This window comes from Oncorhynchus clarkii, chromosome 23 (assembly GCF_045791955.1).
Source record: "Oncorhynchus clarkii lewisi isolate Uvic-CL-2024 chromosome 23, UVic_Ocla_1.0, whole genome shotgun sequence".
NCBI lineage: Eukaryota > Metazoa > Chordata > Actinopteri > Salmoniformes > Salmonidae > Oncorhynchus > Oncorhynchus clarkii.
Genome location: NC_092169.1, coordinates 19729562 through 19753091, shown reverse-complemented (window position 1 = coordinate 19753091; position 23530 = coordinate 19729562). Strand labels below are relative to the sequence as shown.

Genomic DNA, 23530 nt, shown 5'->3' with positions numbered 1-23530 from the left:
ATATTTTTATTGTAGAATAAAACAGCCATGAGTTCAGACAGACGAAGACGCGAAGCGAGAGAGATAACTGGGCCCAAATTCTGTCTTCTCCAGCAAGCGGCATTCTTTCATTTTTTTTTTCTCGCTTACCAAGCGTGGAATTTTTGTATGGTGGTCAATGAGAAGACCTGTTATGGCTTATTTGATTGAATAGAAGTTACGTACTGATTATGTTGTTACGATTGTGCTGATATAAGTAGGAATGGATTAAATATATTTGTGTGTTTACCCATCTACACACAATGCCCCATCATGGAAAAGTAAGAATATGTTTTTAGACATTTTTGAAAATGTATTGAAAATTAAAAACATAAATATCTCATTGACATAAGTATCCCTGAGTCAATCATTTGTTGAATCACCTTTGGTTGCGATTACAACTATGAGTCTTTCCACACCTGGATCAACATTTGCCCATTAATCTTTAATAGCAACTCCAGTAAAGATTTGGCCTTTTGTTTTAGGTTATTGACCAGCTGAAAGGTTAATTAATCTCCCAGTGTCTGGTGGAAAGCACACTTTTTATTCTGTCACTCTGTCAATTAGTTTAGTATTGTGGAGTAACTACAATGTGGTTGATCCATCCTGTTTTCTCCTATCACAGCCATTAAACTCTGTAACTGTTTTAATGTCACCATTGGCCTCATGGTGAAATCCCTGAGCGGTTTCCTTCCTCTCCAGCAACTGAGTTAGGAAGGATGTCTGTATCTTTGTAGTAACGGGGTGTATTGATACACCATCCAAAGTCTAATGAATAACTTCCCCATGCTCAAAGAGATATTCATTGTCTGTTTTTAAATTATTTGTTTTACCAATCTACCAATAGGTGCCCTTCTTTGCAAGGCATTGGAAAGCCTACCTGGTCTTTGTGTTTAAATCTGTGTTTGAAATTCACTGCTCGACTGAGGTACCTTACAGATAATTGTACACTCAGAGGCCAGTTTATTAGGTACACCAACCCGTGACCATTGGTCATGGTAATCCTATCCAAAACTGCAAATGAATGGCCCCCGCTAATGGCCTGGTACTCAGTGCTCTCTGGAATTAGAATAATATGAATGATGAGGACAAATGGTGATGGGAGTTAGAGCTCCCATTCCAAAAGGGAGCCCCGGACCCAATATGCATGAATTCATTTTTAAAACCCCCTTTGAAAGTACCTAAAGAACAACCGGTCGGATCCCCGTAAGGGAAGAGCTGAAAGCCAATTGTTTTTGCTACTTTATTAAATTGAAGCCAGAAAGAGAGAGCGAGAGAGAGAGGCACCGAGGGAGCATCTGTAGGTTATTAGGGAGTGGAGGCATAGCGGTGTCGGTGTGTACCTGTTGGCTTTTGGTCGCTGTAGCCTTTCTTTATCATTTCATTTTGAATTCTGTCATTTTAATTCCATCGTCCACTGATTAGATATCGCTAACTTGCTTGCCACACAAGCTGAGCAGCAATGCATTTGAGCGCATGCCTTTTTTTTGCAACCTTTTGAAGGTTGCAAAATATAGAGTCCCATCATGAAACCCATATGTTTTGATTTCGAAGACATTCCTAGGTTTATAGGCCTTTTCACAAATACATAAATAGTGGATACGATATGATTTATTAGACTTCTTTAAATGTAGATGTGCCGAAGGCGCACATCATCAGCTTATATAGAAGTCCGGAGATGATAAACATGTTGATGTTAATTAACGGCCGATTACCATGAGACCGGCAGTCATTTGCGTGACAATTACCGGCTGACAAAATGTCATGACTACCCCACCGTAGGTATGATTGTTGGTGCCAGGCACGCCGTATCCAGTAGCTCAGAAACGGCTGTTTAATGCCTCACATATTATCAAAAGGACAGGCTACTTTGACACTGACAAACTAAGAATCTGAGATCAATAAAAACGACCTTGTCTCTTGAATCCATCAATAGCCTAGTCGTGTGGAGACACATATTATAGTCCTAAAAAAGCTTTCCAGATTCACTGACTCACCAATGGTGCGCAGCTCACTCACCGGCGATGGCCGATGCGCTCTTGCCAAAAGCTTATCTCTCTTGTTTTACTTTGTAAAACAATGCTGTTCGCTCAATAGGCCTATTTAATAGGCCTATCACCGTCAAAGTATTGACTCTGGTGTGAATACTATTTCTGGATTTGTGCAAACATTTCTAAAAGCACGTTTTCACTTTGTCATTATTGGTTATTGTGTGTAGATGGTTGAAAAATAGCATATATTCTATCCATTTTGAATTCAGGCTGTAACACAACATTTGGAATAAGTAAAGGGGTATGACTACTCCTTGAAAGCTGTGTGTGTGAGTGTGTGCATGCATGTGTGGACAGTCATGGCTGTGCGCCCACTTTTTCACTATACCCCTATCTTTCACTTTCTATCCATTTTGAATTCAGGCTGTAACACAACATTTGGAATAAGTAAAGGGGTATGACTACTCCTTGAAAGCTGTGTGTGTGAGTGTGTGCATGCATGTGTGGACAGTCATGGCTGTGCGCCCACTTTTTCACTATACCCCTATCTTTCACATGTTCCATTCATGTGCTTGCTTTGAACACACTTAGCCCATCAAGTGTTCCTTTCTTAGTCACAGTGGTGTACCTGCACCACTGGTGTCTCCAGGTGTCAATTCATCAAAAACAGAAAACTTTCCGGGAGGAGACGTCTCTATATTAGACATTATGGCAGTAGAGACATATTTAGTTGTACCTGTCTAACTCCCTCTCCTTCACTCTATTCATTTCCTCTGTGGGTGTGAAGAGCCCTGTTTGACCGCTGTTCTTCAGCCACCGGCCCCAAATACGGAAAGGAGCAATCCACAATTAGCATATAAATGGACACCTACGAGCTAGTGCAGCACAGAAATCAAGCCAACAAACCTGGAGTCTAGAGACAGGAACATGAGAGTATAGACTTTCAGAGTCAGGGAGAAGAGCATGTGTGGGTGTGACCATGCATGTTGTTGTTTATACATACACACACACGCACACACACACACACACCACACACACACACACACACACACACACACACACACACACACACACACACACACACACCTACTCTCTCCCCTCCATACACACCATCCCCCTCACGTCTATAATTCAAGAGTCCTCCATCTACCCTGAAATAAGTCATTCTTTTCTATCTCCCCTCTAAGGATTGAGAGATTACCGTAAGCATCTGTCGCTGCTAGGAATATAGGCCGTCGCTCTTGCCCATTATCGATTTTATAATACCGACCAAAGCAATAGCTCGTCATTACGCATGCATTCAGATCATATCGTTTATATAACATCCCCTGCTTGGCATTCACATTTTGTATTCACAAATAAAAAATGTCACCTTCAATAAAAGTCCCACTTTGTCGGGAATCGAGCTTCCGAGGGAGGCGTGGTAGAAACAGAAGCGTGGTGGTTGCTGCTCAGCTGGTGATGCCGTGGTTAAAACCCCCTCCAGCCGGCTGTGATTACCAATTGTGTGTTGGAGTGTGTGTTTGGTTGTGTGTCTTCCTCCCCCTCTGCTTCTACTACAGGACTCAGACCTCGCGAGTGTGAGAGAGTAATCTATCGTGGACAGAGGCATGTAAAATTAATGGTATTAGGCTCTGTCAACAGGCTGTGGGAATGCGACGACTAACGAGGAACTTTGTTCCGGTACGCTGATTCTTCGGCACTGATCATTTGGACAAATCACGATTTCGCAGGTGCTCGCATCTTTCGAGTTTCGGAAAGGGAGGGGACGTTTGGCTCATAGACTAGCCTGAAACTTGCATAGTATCTTTCGCGTTAATATCTTTCTCCTCACATATCTCCCCAGAACTTACTTAAGCATTTTACACAATTATGCAAGATTTTAGTTCTGGTTTTCCGAGATTAGTGAAACGTGATTCAGGTGGGTGCTGCGGTGCGTGCTGAGGTAATTTACAAGTAAGATAAGCAGATTTCCTTGACAGAAAATACATTGAGGCGCTTAAGGCAGTTGGTTCCCTGGTGGGATGTGTTTGTGGCCAGGGATACGGTATAATTGGCCCCGTGCTGTGTAGCAACACACTGTATCACCTGTGCTAGGATGTTCCCTTCTTTGTTTCTGTGATGGTGGAGCTCCTCTAGGTTGACTGTACAGTACAATATGTTGCTTTATGGTTAGGAAATGGAGAGTTGCAATAGAGTAGTAGTCTGCACTGTAAAAACAGCATGCCATAGCATGTATGACTGTATTGCTATCTTAGATCACTGCAATGGCTGTAGTAGGTTTTTAGTTGCATATACTCCAAAAGCCTTTAGTTGCATAACTATCAGGTTAAGGTAGTTGATTGTTATCTGTAGTATCAGGTGATTCAGTGGTTGACTGCAGTGTGATGCTATAGCAGCAGTCTTTCTTATTGATTGTTGGTGTTCACGGTGCAACGTAGCTATACCAAGTATGTGTATTTTGGGGTGTATTTGGGGTCCAGCTCCCACTCTGGCAGAACTGATACACACTATGGAGAAGCTCAAGGTCCTGCAGCTCAATTAGACACACGCACACACACTGTCTCGCCTTCTTCTCATACTGAACACAAGCATGCACAGAGCAGACATATTGTCGAGGGCAGTCGGTGATAGAAACCCCTTTAATCTAGTCTGTCTTTACAAATATAAACACAATCTCTAACACATATTCTCTGTCATCTCATGTCTCTGATGTTTGCCCCCCTCCTCAGGACGACATCTACATGTATGGGGGGAAGCTGGAGGCCGGTTCAGGCAACGTGACAGATGAGCTGTGGGTCTTTAACATCCCTAGTCGAACTTGGTCCCTGAGGACCCCGAGCAGCCTGGTCCAGGGACAGCCCTACGCCGTGGAGGGACACTCCGCCCACCTGACTGAGCTGACCAATGGGGACCTGGTGATGGTGATCATTTTCGGCTACTCACCCGTCTACAGCTACATCAGCAAAGTGCAGGAGTACAACATCAGTAGGTCCAATAATGGATGTATGGATGAATCAAATGAAGGAGTGAATTAAGTCTGTCCCTCCATCTATCCATCCATTGATCTCTCTTGTCTGTCTTCTTAACCAATTGATTTGTCTCAGTCTGACGTTAATCAATCAGTCCACTGCTGAGTCCACCCTCCATTAGCCTGCTATATATCTGAGCCTCAGAATCAGAGAATTGGGTTGTTAAGTGGGGTTAACAGCCATGATGAATAATCCCCATTTTTATGTTATCTTTATTTAACCAGGCAAGTCAGTTAAGAACAAATTCTTATTTTCAATGATGGCTTAGGAACAGTGGGTTAACTGCCTGTTCAGGGGCAGAACGGCAGATTTGTACCTTGTCAGCTTGTGGGTTTGAACTTGCAACCTTCCGGTTACTAGTCCAACGCTCTAACCACTAGGCTACCATGAACGATTTCAGATTTACATTCCACATGTACCCGATGGCAGATTTCGGAGCATTCCAAAATAGGCAAGGAGACATCAACATCCTCAGATGACCTCAACAACGTTGTATTCAATTCATGGTGCTCAACGATTAATACATTGTTGTTGGGGTCATCTTTGGGTGCTGCTGTCTCTCATCTATTTATGGAAGGCTCAGGATCTTTAATGTTTACCCAGATAACTCTCTTTTCCCATTAAAAAATACTTTTGTAGCACCATTACCTGCATAGTACTCTGTGGCAGTCTTATTCTTATGATGGCAAGTACACTTACTGTCTATATACAGACACGTATACACCCCACAGTATCTTTCTTATCTTTTTTGTAAGATTGAATTTGATAATTTATTAACAATACACAACATACACATACAAATGACAACATCATACAAACATCAACTACATCACACCTGCCCAGACCCACTAGCACACAGCCCCATCTCCAGCTCGCGCATCACTTTCCTCCATATGGCCTGAAACGGAACCATTTTGTTTCTCTCCGTAGCCCATGCACTTTCAATATTTAAATAATAAATCATTCTATTTTTTTCCCATTGTGCTAATGATTTCCAAGTTTTTAGTATACGTTTTTTCAAGACGATTGATAAGTAGAGAATCGTCTAACCAATCGGGTGTCTCACTACACCCCCAAATGCCATGTCTCCAAATACTTAGACAGACGGATTAAAAGTATGTTTACATTGTAATACTTCTGACAGCCAACTTTCTAGCTCCGCCCACAACTTCCGGAATTTATAGCATTCCCAGAAAGCATGGATTATTGAGTCATTATTAGTTTTACACTTAAGACACGACTCTGCTGTTGTGCTGTAGAATTTGTGAATGTTTTCTCTTGTATAATAAATCATATACATTAGCTTATAGTGGATTAAGTTTACATTTCCGTTAACTGTAATTTTGTTAGTTATGCTCCAACTTTCCCTCCATCGTGTGCCAGCATCAGTTATTTTTAAGTCTTGGTTAGTTTATATTAGTTTATATTATTTTCTAAGAGATTATCAGTTGGATATGCCCTCTGCAAGGTTTTGTAGATCTTCCCTATCATATGAACATCCTTTTCTGACTCAAATAAGGTTATCCTCTTGACTGCGTTAGAGTCAAGGTCCTTTGACCAGAGCTAGTGACCACTGTTGAACGCCTAGGTTTTCATACCAGCAGATGGCGCTAAGCTACAGTGTTTTGAGGAGTAACAATCAGGTGAATGCCTGCATTACGAATCATTTCAGCCTATAGGAGACTCAAAGGCTGGACTGGGCTCACATTAAAGCCTGTGGAGAGAGTTTAAGAGGGAGGGAGGGGACATCTACAGTGTTGGGTACTCCAGTCCTCGAGTACCTCCAATAGCACACAAAAAACACCTGATGGCTCTCTGGTCTTTAAGAGGAGGTGGCACCTAGGCAAGACCTTCTAGGAGAAGAAGATAATTAATGTGCCTGAGTTCTACAGGAAACTCACTTTATTACCTCCCTCTCTCCCTGCCCCTCATCTCTCTCCCCTCACTTCTCCCTCCCTCATATATCTCTCCCCTATCCCTCCCTCTCCATCTCAAACTAGTCCCCCCCCCAGAAAACAGTTTTTTTCCTATAATTAGTTTTATTTGTAGCACAATGGATATTGTGATATTTCATCAAATTTAGAGAGTTGTGTCACCATTTAGAAAGTTGAGTCTACCTTTTAGGTGACTTTCTATAAGTGAAAGGAAGAAGGAAATAGTTTGTAAAAAAGAGCTCACCTGACAAACTGTCAGTAAACTGTTTGACCTTCCCTCATTATCTACTTCTCACTTTCTCTATTTCCCTTCACTTGTGGGAGTTGGGAGGTCTGCTTCTCAGTGTACCACATGCTCCGTGGCCTCCCCCTCTCTCCAGCTCTCCCTCCATCTGTCACAAGGGGACTTGAAGTACATGGTGGAGCAGCCCGCTGGCTTGGTCTGGCTCCCAGATTCAGCCTTTTACACACACTCTCATTTGACACACCCAGGCACGCACACTCACGAGCATGGACGCTTATTTTCCATACCGTATGTCTCAAAGCTGATCCAATCATGTTGTCCCACTCACACTAAGATGCACTTCTCCTCTGCCTCTCTGTCACACAGGGACAAACTCCTGGCAGGTCCCTGAGACCAACGGGGCCATCGTCCAGGGTGGCTATGGCCACAGCAGTGTGTATGACAGCTCCAGCAGGTGTGTTTACGTCCACGGGGGCTACAAGGCCCTGCCTGCCAACAAGTATGGCCTGGTGGACGAGCTGTATCGCTATGAGGTGCAGACCCGGACCTGGTGAGTGCTATTAGGTTGGCAGAAAGTGTCTGTCTGTCTGTCAGCATGTCTGTCTGTCTCTCTCTGTGTTTGTGCTTGTATCAGCAGATGCATTATCACTTGAAAGTTCACAGGCTGTAACAATTTACCAGTCCTGAGAAAACTGTGTAAAATAAGCCTATTTTCCCCAGTGCCCCAGTAGCAAAATGCATTTTTTTGCTAAATGTCGAGTGTACAGACGTTTGGCGTCTTACATTAGGTAGATGTTTAACACAGAGATGCTTGTCTTGCCTGTGTTCAGACACTGTGTCTAGACGCTCAGTGCTGGACAGCTGAAAGGCAGATTTGTCAAAGCACACTAATGCAATAGTCAGCATTGTGTTGCGAGGAGGTACTCATTATGTCCACATACCTAGACATTCAGCACCAAACACATGAGCATACTGGAAAGATACAGAAGGATTAGCTAGATAGATTCACAGTGAAGCAGAGATTGTATACACAGTGTGATATGAAAGGAGGCCTCCGCTGAACCTTGACGGATAGATGAGCGACAGGGGAGGGTACACCCTTTCAATCTTCCCCCTCTCTCTCACTGTCTCTCTGTTTCCCATCATCCAGACTGTCACATATCCCTTGGGTTTGACAGTGACCAGTGTCTGTCTGCATGGCCGGTGTCTTTCTGTCTCTGTTGATCCTCAACTGGAGTTCTGTCTGTCTGCCTTTCATGTCTGATGTCAGTTGTATAGTCACTGTTAACTTATTGAGGCAGTTGATGTGCCCTCTTGACAAAGCTTGCTGACACATAGCACACAGTTTATTGCAATCGGTCCATTTATTTACAGTCGGTAGGTTGAATATACACTGAGGCTACTTAGGCAGAAATGGAATTTGGAGTTGTCAAACCCTCTCAGAACTAGGAAGTCTGTAAACCCCTACATACTCTATCTGTATCTATGGATAGTACAGTTGACGCTTAGGCAGACGGTGGGGACTGTGCACTTTGACCCTAGCAGAGGAGATGGGAGAGGATGAAATATTCCTGTAGAGTTTTGTGTGTGTGTGTGTGTGTGTGCCCATGGTGCCACATTATGGATGATGTTTGTCTGGGTATTTGACCTGGCCTATGGAGAGTGACCTTCAAACCAACTGTTCACTTGCATAAACCACATGACCCGGACTAGCCCACACACTGCTGTAATCAACACCCAGGGATGGGCACACACACACGCACACACTTATGCATGCATGCACATACATGCTCATAATTGACACGTTAAAACATTAGCATGGTGAATGTGTATGTGTATTTGTGTTGACAGGATGATCCTTAGAGAGAGTGGTCTGGCACGGTACCTCCACACTGCAGTGCTGAGCAATGGGGCTCTGCTGGTGTTTGGAGGAAACACCCACAATGACACGTCCCTCAGTAACGGAGCCAAGTGCTTCTCGGCTGACTTCCTGGCCTACGACATAGGTAAGGACCAATCATATGCATTCAGACAAATCATAGGTAACAACCATCCCCTCCTCAACTGTTTTTGGTATGATGCAATCCTCATGTTTTGAACTGACTATATTTGATACCTTTGTGCTGAAAATACAAGTTACCGGTTTCAACCTCCAGGCATATGGTACATGTATAAATGTTACACACTCAATACATATACATACATAGTTAAGTATAATCAACCCCAACCCCCTACCATATAATACCACACATTCCTCCATGCAGACATCATACATGTGATCTTCATTGTCACCAGCATGCGCCCACCCACCCACTCACATCAGAGTTGACCCCTGACCCCTAAAGCCACAGTTGTCATTTGTCATTTTCCACTGTTAGTTGCCTCCCAGGCCTGGACCCACACAGATCACACAGTGAGTGTAACCAAAGAAGAACTGGCAGGTGACATTCTGCAGCCTAAGGGAAAGTGTGTTCACTGACCTTTGACCTCAACAAAAAACAGCATTAGCCTTAGGCTGTTTTGAAAGTCAAGTGGAAGTGTAAAGCTAAGATACCTTTCCATAGGGGTGAATGCACAACCCTAATTACCTGAGATAGAAGATCACGTTCTAGTGTAACAGTGACAGTAGACATCCTTTAAAAAGTGGAACTAGCTCAAAAACCAAAAGCTAGTCATAACCACTCATGATTAGGGCTGTGGCGGTAATGGCATTTTGTCAGCCGGTTATTGTCATGCAAATGACTGCCGGTTTCACGGTAATTGACCTTTAATTAACATAAACCCGTTTAGCATCTCCAGGCCTCCACACATGCAAGCCACTGATGCTCACCTTTGGAACATCTACATTTTTTTTAAAGTACAAAAAAATATATTTAATAAAACGCAAAATAAACCCATTATTCATTTTTAGACCGGTCTAAAGAAACATTATGATATGGAGAAAGTGTATTTCAGAAGAACCAAATGTCAGTCGGCCTACTATATGTTATTTGGCTATGCGCCATGCCATTGGCTAGTTCATTTAGCAGACAAGATATGCTTATGAGTCCCGTGCCATTATTTTATACTGTATGATTTTATTGTAAGAATAATATTATTGAACTTAGCTGAATAAAATAGAAAACTGATATTTTTCTCATTCCCGAGTGAGTGCGCATATGAAGTGGCTATGTTGAGTTATTTATTATTTGGTAAATGTAGTTGTGAAACCTTAGAATGTCTTAGAAATCAAAACATATATGGGCTGCATAATGCGACTATAGCTATTGACTATTTGAAAAAGTCACACACAAAAAGACGTCCGTGAAAGATAGTCGCAGCGTCGTCCAGGTTAAGGGAGGGTTTAGCCGGCGGGCTTTACTTGGCTCATCACGCTCTAGCGACTCCTTGTGGAGGACCGGGCATTTGCAGGCTGACTTTGTTTGTCAGTTGAACAGTGTTAAGGTTAAGCGGGCGGGTGTTAAGAAGCGCGGCTTGGCGGGTCATGTTTTGGAGAATGCATGACTCGACCTTCGCCTCTCCCGTGCCTGTTGGGGAGTTGTAACAATGAGACAAATTTGGGAGAAAAAAGGGGGTAGAAATTACAATAAAAATAAATAAAAATAAAGCTTGCCTTGGCTCAGGCGGCACACCCTGTTCTTTCATCAAGTGATCATATTTTCACCCATCAGACTATTCTCAATTTAATATTGTCTTTATTAATATGTACAATTTGTTTCGATATAGGATGGCCCATTATCAAATGGGTAGGAACAGGGGCAGGGGAAAAAATACATTAAACTAAATCATGCCAGGTAGGCTACTCTGGTTTTATAGGGGAGCAGAAATAGGCCTAAATATAGTAGCATCTGGGATCCTCATATTTTTATTGGCAACCATCAAAACTCTTCTTTCACACACAGGATTGCATATAGAAATGTCTGGGCTTATAAGAACAGTTATTTCACTCACATATTTCACCCAAACTCTGTATTGCCATGGGCTCTCCAACCATGTTTCTGCAGCTACCCAGCGCCTAATCTGTTCGGGAACATCGATGGTAACATGTTTTCATAACGAAACGTACTGTATATAGGCATATGGATGTTCTACATGCAACGTCTTAAATGTTTTGAATGAATCGTCACCTTAGAAAGCGCTGTCCAATTCGTTGTGTTTGGCTTTGAAACATCATCCACAATGACCATGTTTTCCACACAGTTTCAACCTATTGTTGAACTTCTTTTCTTCAAATTGGTCGATCACAGTGAGGTCAAAACATTTAGCCTAACGATGAGTTTTAAAAGCATGACACTGTTTTGATGATAAGTGTTTGATGTGATTTTCCATGGCATTTGCATTGATGTCAGAGTGGTTAGAGGGACAATAGAACCATGAGTACCAGGCCATTAGTGACCTGATGGTCGTTATGGAGTTGTGTACCACCAACGCATGTCCAGAGTGCATAACAGGAGATAACCGTGACTCAACTGTCACGTGGAATTTGACTGTGGTCATGACTTATGACTGCCGGTGTGGCGGTAATACGGTCACTGCAACAACTCATGATAGATTATTCATTACCCCCTGGTCAAATAAAGTTATTTTGCCCTCTTTGGAGTTAGTAAGCTATCCTCTGCAAGATATGAAAGGGCGGTTTAGTACTAAAGGTTTAGAGTTATGTGTGTGTGTGTACATGTGCGTGCCTTCCTGTGTGTGTGTGTTTGGACTACTTGGGGTTTTACTCGAAATCTCGGGATGTGAGTTACAGCTCACCTTTCAGTGCTGACAGTAATACAGTGGGGATCATTAACGCCCCATAAAGAGCTGCAGAATGGGAGCCGGCCAGATGGCGTCTGCTCTTTTATGAATATTTGTTTTGAATACAGGGGCATTACAGGACATTCAGCACAGGGAGGGAGGCAAGGGAGGAGGAGAGGGATGCGTCCTCAAATCTCGACAGCCAGCCCTTCCCTGACTCTGTTCACCAGCCACCCTTCACAAGTTTTACTGCACTGAGAGAGCAGGGGAGGGTTGATGGAGAATTCAAATAGAGCGATGGAGACAAAAGAAATAGCAAGATTGGGACGAGCAAGAGAGAAAGAGGAGACAACATTAAGTCAATGAGTCATTAAGGTAGTAGATGTAGCAATGCATTCAAAGAAAGAGAAAGCGGAACGTTTATCCGCTAATTAGAAGATGTAGCAAATCCAGATAAGGACGAGATGTTTGAAGAACTTGACTGTAGCTTTCTCCAGCAGTCATGGAGGGTCACTGCTCAACTTTCATTCTTAGTCATTTTAATCGCCAGTCCAATCACCTTGAGTAGACCACTCCCAATGGATAAAAAGTCCAATGTCACTTTTATGATCCGAAAGCAACTGATTGTTTTATGTTCAAGGTGTTAGGCTAGACTGATGCTTGGCTTGGGGAATGTGGTCTAGACTCTTCACTCAAGCCCAGGCAAAACCAATCTCTGTGATTGGAGCTCCGTTATATAGGCCAGTGTTTGGCCAGACATGGCCTCTTGGCGACCTGTCATTCATTATAGTCCCTGAGGACCTGGTTGTCACTGGACATTGTTGACTCATTTCATTACAGAGCCAAATTAACAATCTCCATTATCAGCCTCTTATAGAGAGAACAGGTTTGTGGAAGGCATTTTCTCTGTATTGCTTTTATAATAATGGAGCAATTTTTCTTATAAAACATGCCTGAACCTACTATAGACCAAAACATAGCTATAGTGAAGGTTGCTTCTTACTCAAGTATTGCTGAAAGACATTTTAGCCTACTACAGTATATATGAGATGTGTCAACAGGTTTTTCTAGTTGAATGTGTTAAAAGTCTCATTTATTAGTTAATGGACTGATATGACTTCCTCTCGTCTCCGCTCGTCTCTCTGTGAGCTAATTAATTAGTTCCACCTGTGGAAGAGGCCTCACTCTACCGCTCCCTCTCTCTATCGGCCCCGCCACGCACGCTGAGAGACGGTTTTAAGCGCTAATTTGTTTTTGTTTTTCTCTGCTAACCTTGGAGGGGGAGAGCGTTATTAGCTTTTTGTGTTTTTCTTCTGCGAGAGATTTAATTCAGGTCGACACAGATGGCAGTTTTAATTTGCGTTTAATCCCCCCCCCCCCTCATTACCCCATCTTCATACTTCTAATTAGATTTGGGGGAAATGAACTCTAATTAAAAATGTTTTGTCCCCACACCCCCTGAAAGGCAACTGGCAGCGCTGTCTTCAACAAGAGTGACCTGTTTATATTGGAGCTCCAGACAGTGTCTCTCAAAGCAGCCCCCGACCACAAAAACACATTTCATTAAGTTTGCCATTTGAATGAGTTTGATTTCCCCATCACTCTCGACTCTGGTGCAGATTTGGTCTGCTGATTCTCCTGTCATCTCCCCCGTTCTATGTGTACATTATTCATGGTTCCTCTGCCAATATCCTGGGAGGAAATGAAAAAGGGGGACCATTGTGATAAGTATCAGTGAGTTTCATTATAGAGAGTCATCTCCAGCCATCTCCAGTACACCTCAGGTGGTTGGAAGACCCAATGGGCTGTCTGTCAGTGCATGTCTGGGGTATGGATTCACTCTAGCTCCAGGCTTCAGGATAGGTAGTAGGCCTCAGATAGTGTTAACGTCAGGATTCCAATTTAACTACTGGTGGTCTGTCACAAATACTTATTTTGGTCTGTCCCTTTAGCCACTGCATCACCTATGCACATCTCTATCTTATGCGACTATCACAAAGTACCGTCGGTCTGAGTCTGACCAGCTGAGAGAGAGTGTTAGAATGATTGACGTTTAAATGCGATCACACCATGACCCTGTCAGAGAGCAACTTGGTCTTTCGGAAGTGATTACAGCGCCTTCTGATTTGGACTGGTGTTGTTGACTTGTCTTTCCCTTTAAACACGGTCCCAATTAGCCAAGCACTTGCGTGGTCGTTTGCAACCTGGCTGCACAATTAACTCCCAAGCACAGTTTATATTGGACAACTAATCTGGGTAAATGGCACATTTACATATTAATGCAATAGTGGACGTGTGGGTTGTAAAGCATCAGAAAGCTGTAAAATGAAATGCTAAAATACACGATCGTGATTGCTCTTAGAGCCATTACTCTGAACCACAGCCTAGAATCCCCAACAGACAAGATCAATGGATGGTTAAACTGGTTTGTGAAGTCATATTCAGAGGCAGCCACATAATAAACAATTCAAAGACATTATGTTAAGAGGTTGGTGTTTATACTCTCCGAGGATCCCACTAACAGCGAGGAAACTGAACGTTGTACCTCTCTCAATTTAACATGATTTGGCTCGTGATATTAACAAAGTGAAGAAATCGGCTTTGCCTACTATCATTTTCTCTCTGTTATTATTTGTTTGCTCTGAGCAGAATGGTAGATAATCACTGACAGACAAATTGTCTAGCTGTATTGTGGGCTGTGTTGTCAGAGCTGCTCCAGGTAGACTTGTTGTAGCCTACCCACGGATCAGTGCGGTACCTGACCGGGGTCCTAGGAGATTGGTAATCAAACTACCATTAAGGCGCTGTGTGCCCACCACCACCACCCCAGGATTGTCTAATAGCAGCTGCAGTGGATTCAACTTTAATTATGGTTATTTATGCAATCGTAAAAGGCATCTTTTCTAGCTGCAGTTAGTTGTTTATGATGGCCCTGTTTCTAGGGTATGGCCCCTAGTGCTCTGCTATGCTCACACACAGTGTTAATCACTGCTGGGCTTGACACACCCAGCCCTATAGGGGACCATGATATTCATACAGGCCATTCTCCACAGCCTCTGTTCAAACGATTCTCATACGTGTTAATAATGTAGAGTTGACACTTCCATTGTAGATTATGTGTGTGTGTGTGTGTGTGTGTACCCAGTCTCAGGTCTCACAGATATTCTGTCTCAGTGGCTCTGGTACTTACTGTATTCTGTGTTTCAATGTGTGCAGTAGGGTGGTATGGTACAGGCCTACTGAAATGAAATCCAAGCAGGAAAGGAACACAACTTTTCCCCCTCAATCTGGAGTCCAGAGGGCTGCCTGTCACAGTTGCTTGGGTGATAGTATGAGTATGGTGTGGAGGGAGAGTCGCAGTAAATAACCAGAACAGCTCATAGGGCAGAAGCCTATCTCCCTTTTCTGTAGCATGAGGCAGCTTGATGTACAAGTACAACCCCCTGGAACGGATGCTAGTCTATTGTAGGGCCTTCACCCCAATCTTTCTGCTCTGCTTAGCACTGCTTAGCTGAGTGCTAAGCAGAGACACATTAGGACCCATTTTTACAGCCTTTGGTATGACTCACAACCTTCCAATCTCAGGGCGGACACTCTAACCACAAGGACACTGAGTTGGTCTAGAGTCGCAGTGGAGGTATCAATTTTGGGTATTGCGGTTGTTTGCTTGATATACGTTTCTACTGAAGCAAAAACGGATCATGTGCATGTTTGTTCTTTTCAGCTTGTGATGAATGGAAAGTCCTGCCCAGGCCAGATCTCCACCGTGATGTCAACCGCTTTGGCCACACCTCTGTTGTCAGCAATGGGTCAGTCACTCACATCCACTATATTGCTCCTCCGTTACTTTTTTAAATTTTTTTATCTCACAGTTTCCTGACATCAGTTTCCTCAGTGTTACCTGGTAATGATGTGTACTTCCTGCGTTGTGTTCTCGGTAACACTTCATTTGGATAGTTCATCTGTAGATGCTCTACAGACTAGCAGTAACATTTCAACTATCTACTAACCCTAACCTTAACTCCTATCCTAACCCTAAACATAACCCTTGCCCTAACTCTAACCTTAACCCTTACCCTTATTCTTAGCCTAACGCAAACCCTTACCATGACCTTAACAAGCAGTTGCTTATCAACAGATTGTTTGTTGATGGTATGACCATTTGCAGAGCATCTATAGATGGATTATCAAAATAAAGTGTGATCGTGTTCTCTCCCCAGGTCCATGTATGTGTTTGGAGGCTTCTCTGGTGTGCTGCTGAATGACGTGCTGGTCTACACCCCTCCCAGCTGCCAGGCCTTCGATGAGGAGCAGCGCTGTGCCAACGCTGGCCCTGGTATCCGCTGTGTCTGGTTTAGGGACCACTGTGTCCCTTGGGACACCGGCCATGCCAACGGCAGCGTGCCCGCTCTCTTCTGCCCACCACGCACCAGTACGTGTTGCATGACATTGCTCTGTATTCTGTATTCATAGGATACATGTGTTGACACATTTTTATCTGCATATTTGTCATGGGGGAGGGTCGGTTTCGCTTCCCCCTCTGGTAGTTAGCTGACTAATGGATACATGTAGGGCTGTTGCGGTGCCCGTATTACCGACACACCGGCGGTCACGAGTGATGAAGGCAGTCAAATGCCATGTGAACCTTTAGTCACGGTAACCTTTAGTCACGGTAATTAGGCTTCTCCAAGCTCGGATGCTGCTGATGGTCATTAGTAGTGTACCAAACTTGCTAACTGCCTGGTACTCAGCACTCTATTGTCCTTCTAATCACTCTGATATCAATGCAACAAAAAAATCCACTGCCCCTGCTTCGGTACAGGTGCATGATAACGGTCCATTCTAAATCAAAACAAATTTCATACATGTATTATTTAGTATATGTAAAGACAAGATTAAATCAAGAATAGTCTGATGGATGACAAAATTCACTTGTGAATTATATATGATCTGTTGTGAATGATGCCCAGCATAAGAAAAAATTATAAAAATTATAAATCATATTCGCACACATCATGTAGTCTAGCCCATAGGCCTATATGTTTTAATAAGGTTTGTATCACAACTAAAGTGTCCAAATAACTTCAAATTAAGCACATAATCCGCTTTACAAGGGGTGTAGAGCCTAACTGGCATACATAAGCAGCGCCTGTTTGGGGAAGATCATTTTCACCATAAAAATGCACCTTTATAATAAAAGCATTACATGCATAATTGCATTTGTGGTCACTTTTGATAATGGTGTTTTCTGCTAATGGAACATTCGCGCTTATAGCCTACTAACATGTGCGCATTGCTGCATTTATAATGTGAAGAAATAGCCTAATAGTTTATCAACATTTTAAGCTAAACATTCTGATTCTATTGGTATTAATTTGGGATCTATCGAATCCCAAAACTATCTTTGGAATATTTATTTCTCACACAGAATAGAATGGCGACCTTTGTGCTATGGTGGATAGTAGATTGACAGAGGCTAGTGCTTTTGCTGTTCGTTAGGCCTACTGATCTTGTTGGCTGACAAAAAAGTAAATGTGGACATTTCTTCCAATATCTATAATATGCACCTCGGAATTGGATAAGGACACGCTCAGTTGCGTCTCTGATGTGTGGATCTTCACTTGTAGCCTGTGAGAAAGACCCAATTACGTGATGGAGCACACAGCACTCAGGGAGAAGGGCACAGCGGCCACTGGCCATAAAACGGCATGGATTTTTTTTAAAGTGCATTATGGCCACACCAAGGGGATGCCACCGTGAAATTCTAGGCATTATCAAGTGCTTGTCAAATTGTGAATGAGTGACTGATGTAGTGTGTACAGTTTGCGCACACACTTTCAAGCTACCTTTTTCAAATCATCATTAGTCGCATCATGTAGCCTTACAATGTATTAAAAATCAAAACATATAGCCTAACTAAAGTTACATTCATAACTCTAAATTAAGCATATAGGAATACCTATTTCTTTGTTTCATGTGCGCACTCCCTCAAATTGTTTGGAGAAAATATTCTTTCTATTTTATTCAGCTTTGTTCAATTGTATTCTTCATACTATAAAATAATGCCATGGAATTTTAAGCAAATCTTGTCTGCTAAATGAACTAGTGTAGCCCACAGCCATTTGGCATAGCAAAATCAGGACCTAACATAAGGACAACTCAGAGTATGCTATTCTGTTCTTCTGAAATATACATTTTCTTCATATCATGCTTCTTTAGACTTGTCTAAAATAAATAATGGATTTATTGTGAAGGTGTAGGCTATATTACATGGATTTATTAGACTTTTTCAAATGTAGATGTTCCAAAGGTCAGCATCAGTAGCTTGTAGGCTATTTGTGGAAGGCAGGAGATGCTAATTGTGTTTATGGTAATTAACGGTCAATTACTGTGAGACCGACAGTTATTTGCTTGACAATCACTGGCTGACAAAATTTTGTGAACCCCACAGCCCTGGATACATGTTCTATAGTTGAGCCGTCCATGATGGAACCAATCCTCATTTCACATCAAACTCTCTTGTTCCTACCTGCCTCTTATACTGTGCTGTATGAATCATTACCCTTTTTGAGAGTAATAATAATTCTGATTCCTCGTAAGGCCTGTGTACATAGTGGTGGGAACAAAAGGTCAGGACCAACACAATTATCCCATTCGGAGGCAAATACAATTATGTTGGAAATACACTCACAAGGTTGCAGAAACACCTGTATTGTGTTTTAGAGTGTTATCGGAGGTGAATTGGACCGGTGATTAACTAATTAAAGGACTAATTGATGACAGATTATCACACAGTTTATCCTCTGTCCTTCTCTATCCGTTCATTTGTCAGTGGCTGCTGGCATGGAGGGTATGAGTTGAAATTGGCTCTACAGGGCAAATAGAAATGAAAGGCATATTGAGCTAGACCCATCTACCTTTTTGTTTTCCTACTGAGAAGGTGGTGTTGCAGGTGGGATTTTCATGACAACCCTGTTTTTTGTTTTTCTTGATTAAGTCAATGGCACCGAAGGGGATGGCTGCCGTTTTACGGACTCCTAGCCAACTGTACTATTTTGTTAGTTTTTTCACATTGTTTGTAACTCATTTTGTACATAATGTTGCTGCTACCATCTCTTATGACCGAAAATAGCTTTTGGACATCAGAACAGCGATTACTCACCTCGAACTGGATAAAGATTCTTTCTTTAATGAGTCCAATGCAAAGGATATACTGCTTTGTCCGATCAACGATTAAGACTATCCTACCAATGGATGCTACGCTACAGGACTGTTTTGCTAGCACAGACTGGATGTGTTCTGGGATTCATCCAATGGCATTGAGGAGTATACCACCTGTCACTTGCTTCACCATTAAGTGCATCAACGACATCATCCCCACAGTGACCGTACGTACATATCCCAACCAGAAGCCATGGATTACAGGCAACATCCGCACCGAGCTAAAGGCTCGAGCTGCCGCTTTCAAGGAGCAGGACGCTTATAAGAAATCCTGCTATGCCCTCAGACGAAACATCAAACAGGCAAAGCTTCAATACAGGACTAAGATTGAATCCTACTACACCGACTCTGACGCTCGTCGCTTGTGGCAGGGCTTGCAAACTATTGCGGACTACAAAGGGAAACCCAGCCACGAGCTGATGCGAGCCTACCAGACAAGCTAATGGCCTGTTATGCTTGCTTCGAGGCAAGCAACACTGAAGCATGTATCAGAGCACCAGCTGTTCCAGATGACTGCATGATCACGCTCTCCGTAACCGACGTGAGCAAGACCTTTAAACAGGTCAACATTCCCAAAGCCGCAAGGCCAGATGGATTACCAGGACGTGTACTGAAAACATGCGCGGACGAACTGGAAAGCGTCTTCACTGACATTTTCAACCTCTCTTTGGCCGAGTCTGTAATACCTACATGTTTCAGACAGACTACCATAGTCCATGTTCCCAAGAAAGCAATGATAACCTGCCTAAATGATTACCCCCCTCCCCCCGAAGCACTCATGAAGTGCTTTGAAAGGCTTATCATGGCTCACATGAACACCGTCATGCCGGAAACCCTAGACCCTCTCCAATTATCATACTGTCCCAATAGATCCACAGATGATGCAATCTCAATCGCACTCTACCATGCCCTTTCCCACCTGAACAAAAGGAACACCTATGTGAGAATGCTGTTCATTGACTTCGGCTCAGCGTTCAACACCATAGTACCCAGAAAGCTCATCACTAAGCTAAGGACACTTGGACTAAATACCTCCCTCTGCAACTGGATCCTGAAGGGCCGCCCCCAGGTGGTGAGTGTATGCAACAACAACATCTGCCACGCTGATCCACAACACGGGGGCCCCTCAGGGGTGCATGATTAGTCCCCTCCTGTACTCCCTGTTCACCCACAACTGTGTGGCCAAGCATGACTCCAACACTATCATTCAGTTTGCTGACGACACAACAGCGTCAGCAAACTGGTAGGCCTGATCACCGACAACGATGAGACAGCCTATAGGGAGTAGGTCAGAGACCTGGCAGTGTGGTGCCAGGACAACAACCTCTCCCTTAATGTGAGCAAGACAAAGGAGCTTATCATGGACTATAGGAAAATGAGGGCCAAACAGGCCCCTATTAATATCGACGGGGCTGTAGTGGAGCGGGTTGTGAGTTTCAAGTTCTTTGCTGTCCACATCACCAACAAACTATCATGGTCCAAACACATCAAGACAGTTGTGAAGATGGCACGACAACACCTTTCCCCCTCAGGAGACTGAAAAGATTTGGCATGGGTCCCCAGATCCTCAAAAGGTTTTACAGCTGCACCATCGAGAGCATCCTGACCGATTGCATCACCGCCTGGTATGGCAACTGCTCGGTTTCTGACCATAAGGCGCTACAGCGGGTAGTGCATACGGCCCAGTACATCACTGGGGCCAAGCTTCCTGCCATCCAGGACTTATATACTAGGAGGTGTCAGCAGAAGGCCCAAAAATTGTCAAAGACTCCAGTCACCCAAGTCGTAGACTGATCTCTCTGCTACCGCACGGCAAGTGGTACACGGCACGGCAACAGCTTCTACCCCCAAGCCATAAGAATGGCCACCCGGACTATTTACATTGATAACCCCCCTTTGTTTTTACTCTGCTGCTACTCGCTGTTTATTATCTATACAAAGTCACTTTACCCCTAACTACAGTTGAAGTGGAAGTTTACATACACCTTAGACAAATACATTTAAACTCAGTTTTTCACAATTCCTGACATTTAATCCTAGTAAAAATTCACTGTCTTATGTCAGTTAGGATCACCACTTTATTTTAAGAATGTGAAATGTCAGAATAATAGTAGAGAGAATGATTTATTTCAGCTTTTATTTCTTTCATCACATCCCCTCAAATAGAATTTGGTAGCATTTCCTTTAAATTGTTTAACTTCGGGTCAAACATTTTGGTTAGCGTACCACAAACTTCCCACAATAAGTTGGGTGAATTTTGGCCCATTTCTCTTGACATAGCTAGAGTAACTGAGTCAGGTTTAGTGGCCTCCTTGCTCGCACACGCTTTTTCAGTTCTGCCCACACATTTTCTATGGGATTGAGGTCAGGGCTTTGTTATGGCCACTCCAATACCTTGACTTTTTTGTCCTTAAGCCATTTTGCCACAACTTTGGAAGTATGCTTGGGGTCGTTGTTCATTTGGAAGACCCATTTGGGACCAAGCTTTAAATCCTGACTGATGTCTTGAGATGTTGCTTCAATATATCCACATACTTTTCTTTCCTTATGATGCCATCTATTTTGTGAAGTGCACCAGTCTCTCCTGCAGCAAAGCACCCCCACAACATGATGCTGCCACCCCTGTGCTTCATGTTTGGGATGGTTATCTTCGTCTTGCAAGCCTCCCCCTTTTTCCTCCAAACATAATGATGATCATTATGGCCAAACAGTTCTATTTTTATTTCATCAGACCAGAGGACATTTCTCCAAAAAGTACGATCTTTGACCCCATGTGCAGTTGTAAACTTTAGTCTGGCTTTTTTATGGCGGTTTTGGAGCAGTGGCTTCTTCCTTGCTGAGCGGCCTTGTTTTACTGTGGATATAGATACTTTTGAATATTTTTCCTCCAGCATCTTCACAAGGTCATTTGCTGTTGTTCTGAGATTGATTTGCACTTTTCGCACCAAAGTACGTCCATCTCTAGTAGACAGAATGCGTCTCCTTCCTGAGCGGTATGACGGCTATGTGGTCCCATGGTGTTCATACTTGCGTACTACTGTTTGTACAGATGAATGTGGTACCTTCAGGAGTTTGGAAATTGCTCCCAAGGATGAATCAGACTTGTGGAGGTCTACAATTTTCTTTCTGAGGTCTTGGCTGATTTCTTTAGATTTTCCCATGATGTCAATTAAAGAGGCACTGAGTTTGAAGATAGGCCTTGAAATACATCCACAGGTACACCTCCAACTTACAGAAGCTTCTAAAGACATGACATAATTTTCTGGAATTTTCCAAGCTGTTTAAAGGCACAGTCAACAGAGTGTATGTAAACTTCTGACCCACTGGTTACCTTGACTAACCGGTACCCCCCACATATTGACTCGATATTGTTATGTAATTTTCTTGTGTTACTTTTTGATTGTATTTTTTTACTTTAGTTTTTTATTTTGTAAATATTTTCTTGAACGGCATTGTTGGTTGAGGGCTTGTAAGTAAGCATTTCACGCTAAGGTCTACAGCTGTTGTATTCGGCGGATGTGACAAATACAATTTGATTTGATTGTGTCTCTTGACCTGCTGTTCTCCAGTATTGTTTCTCTCACTAGACTGATATTATGTACACAGAATCCTGATAGAGAGGACAATGTTGGACAATGTCTCTGGCATTCTCTGTTCTGCTACAGTTACTACTGATCCTGAACTTGACCTCTATTTTTGACTGGGTTCTCTACCTCTGTTCCCTTTATAAAACTGTCTGTGTCGAGTGTTCCGTTTTTCTTTTTTAAGCAGTTTTTTTTAACCCCACCCCCAGACGGTGCAGACTAGACTAACTGTTCTGCTGTTAAACTGTGTCGTCCCCCATCCAGATAGTGAAGACGAGAGGTGCTTCAGGTTCTCTGACTGTGTCAGCTGCACTGCCAACACCAACGGCTGCCAGTGGTGTGAAGACAAGAAGTGCATCTCTGCTTCCAGCAACTGCACTGTGGTGAGTCTGCCTACAGGGGGCAGTAGTGAGATAAAACAGTCACAGCTAGGATCTTATTAGCTACAATTGTCAATTAATTACGTAGCATGAATAGTCAGGCAGCTTGAAGCTTGCCTTCTACTGAGTCACTACTTAACTCGTTGTTGTAGTGTACTAAGTCGCTATTATCTCACCTGCTTGGCTAGCAGTGTCAGTCAGCCTAATGCTTGGCCCTGCTGGCTCCTCTGTGTGTGTCTATAGCTGACCCTGGAACTTGCACAGCAGCATAGAGGTCCTCTGTCCCTGGCCCCTCCCCCGTCCATGCTGTCTGAACAACAGCTCTCTGTGTGGAAGCAAGGGGCAAAGAGGATGGGACATGTGGGTATTCCATACTGTTGCAGGGG

The 23530-nt window shown here is 43.2% G+C and overlaps 1 protein-coding gene across 1 annotated transcript in view; it reads left to right on the top strand.

The window, feature by feature from the left end:
• LOC139381452 (attractin-like protein 1) overlaps positions 1–23530 on the top strand; it is a 337715-nt gene that overhangs the window by 69621 nt on the left and 244564 nt on the right. The window contains exons 8-14 of the mRNA XM_071124992.1: positions 4742–4997; positions 7586–7769; positions 9071–9225; positions 15684–15768; positions 16180–16391; positions 23029–23147; positions 23388–23504. Coding sequence (XP_070981093.1) covers positions 4742–4997; positions 7586–7769; positions 9071–9225; positions 15684–15768; positions 16180–16391; positions 23029–23147; positions 23388–23504 — 1128 coding nt within the window. The remainder of the gene's footprint in view (positions 1–4741; positions 4998–7585; positions 7770–9070; positions 9226–15683; positions 15769–16179; positions 16392–23028; positions 23148–23387; positions 23505–23530) is intronic.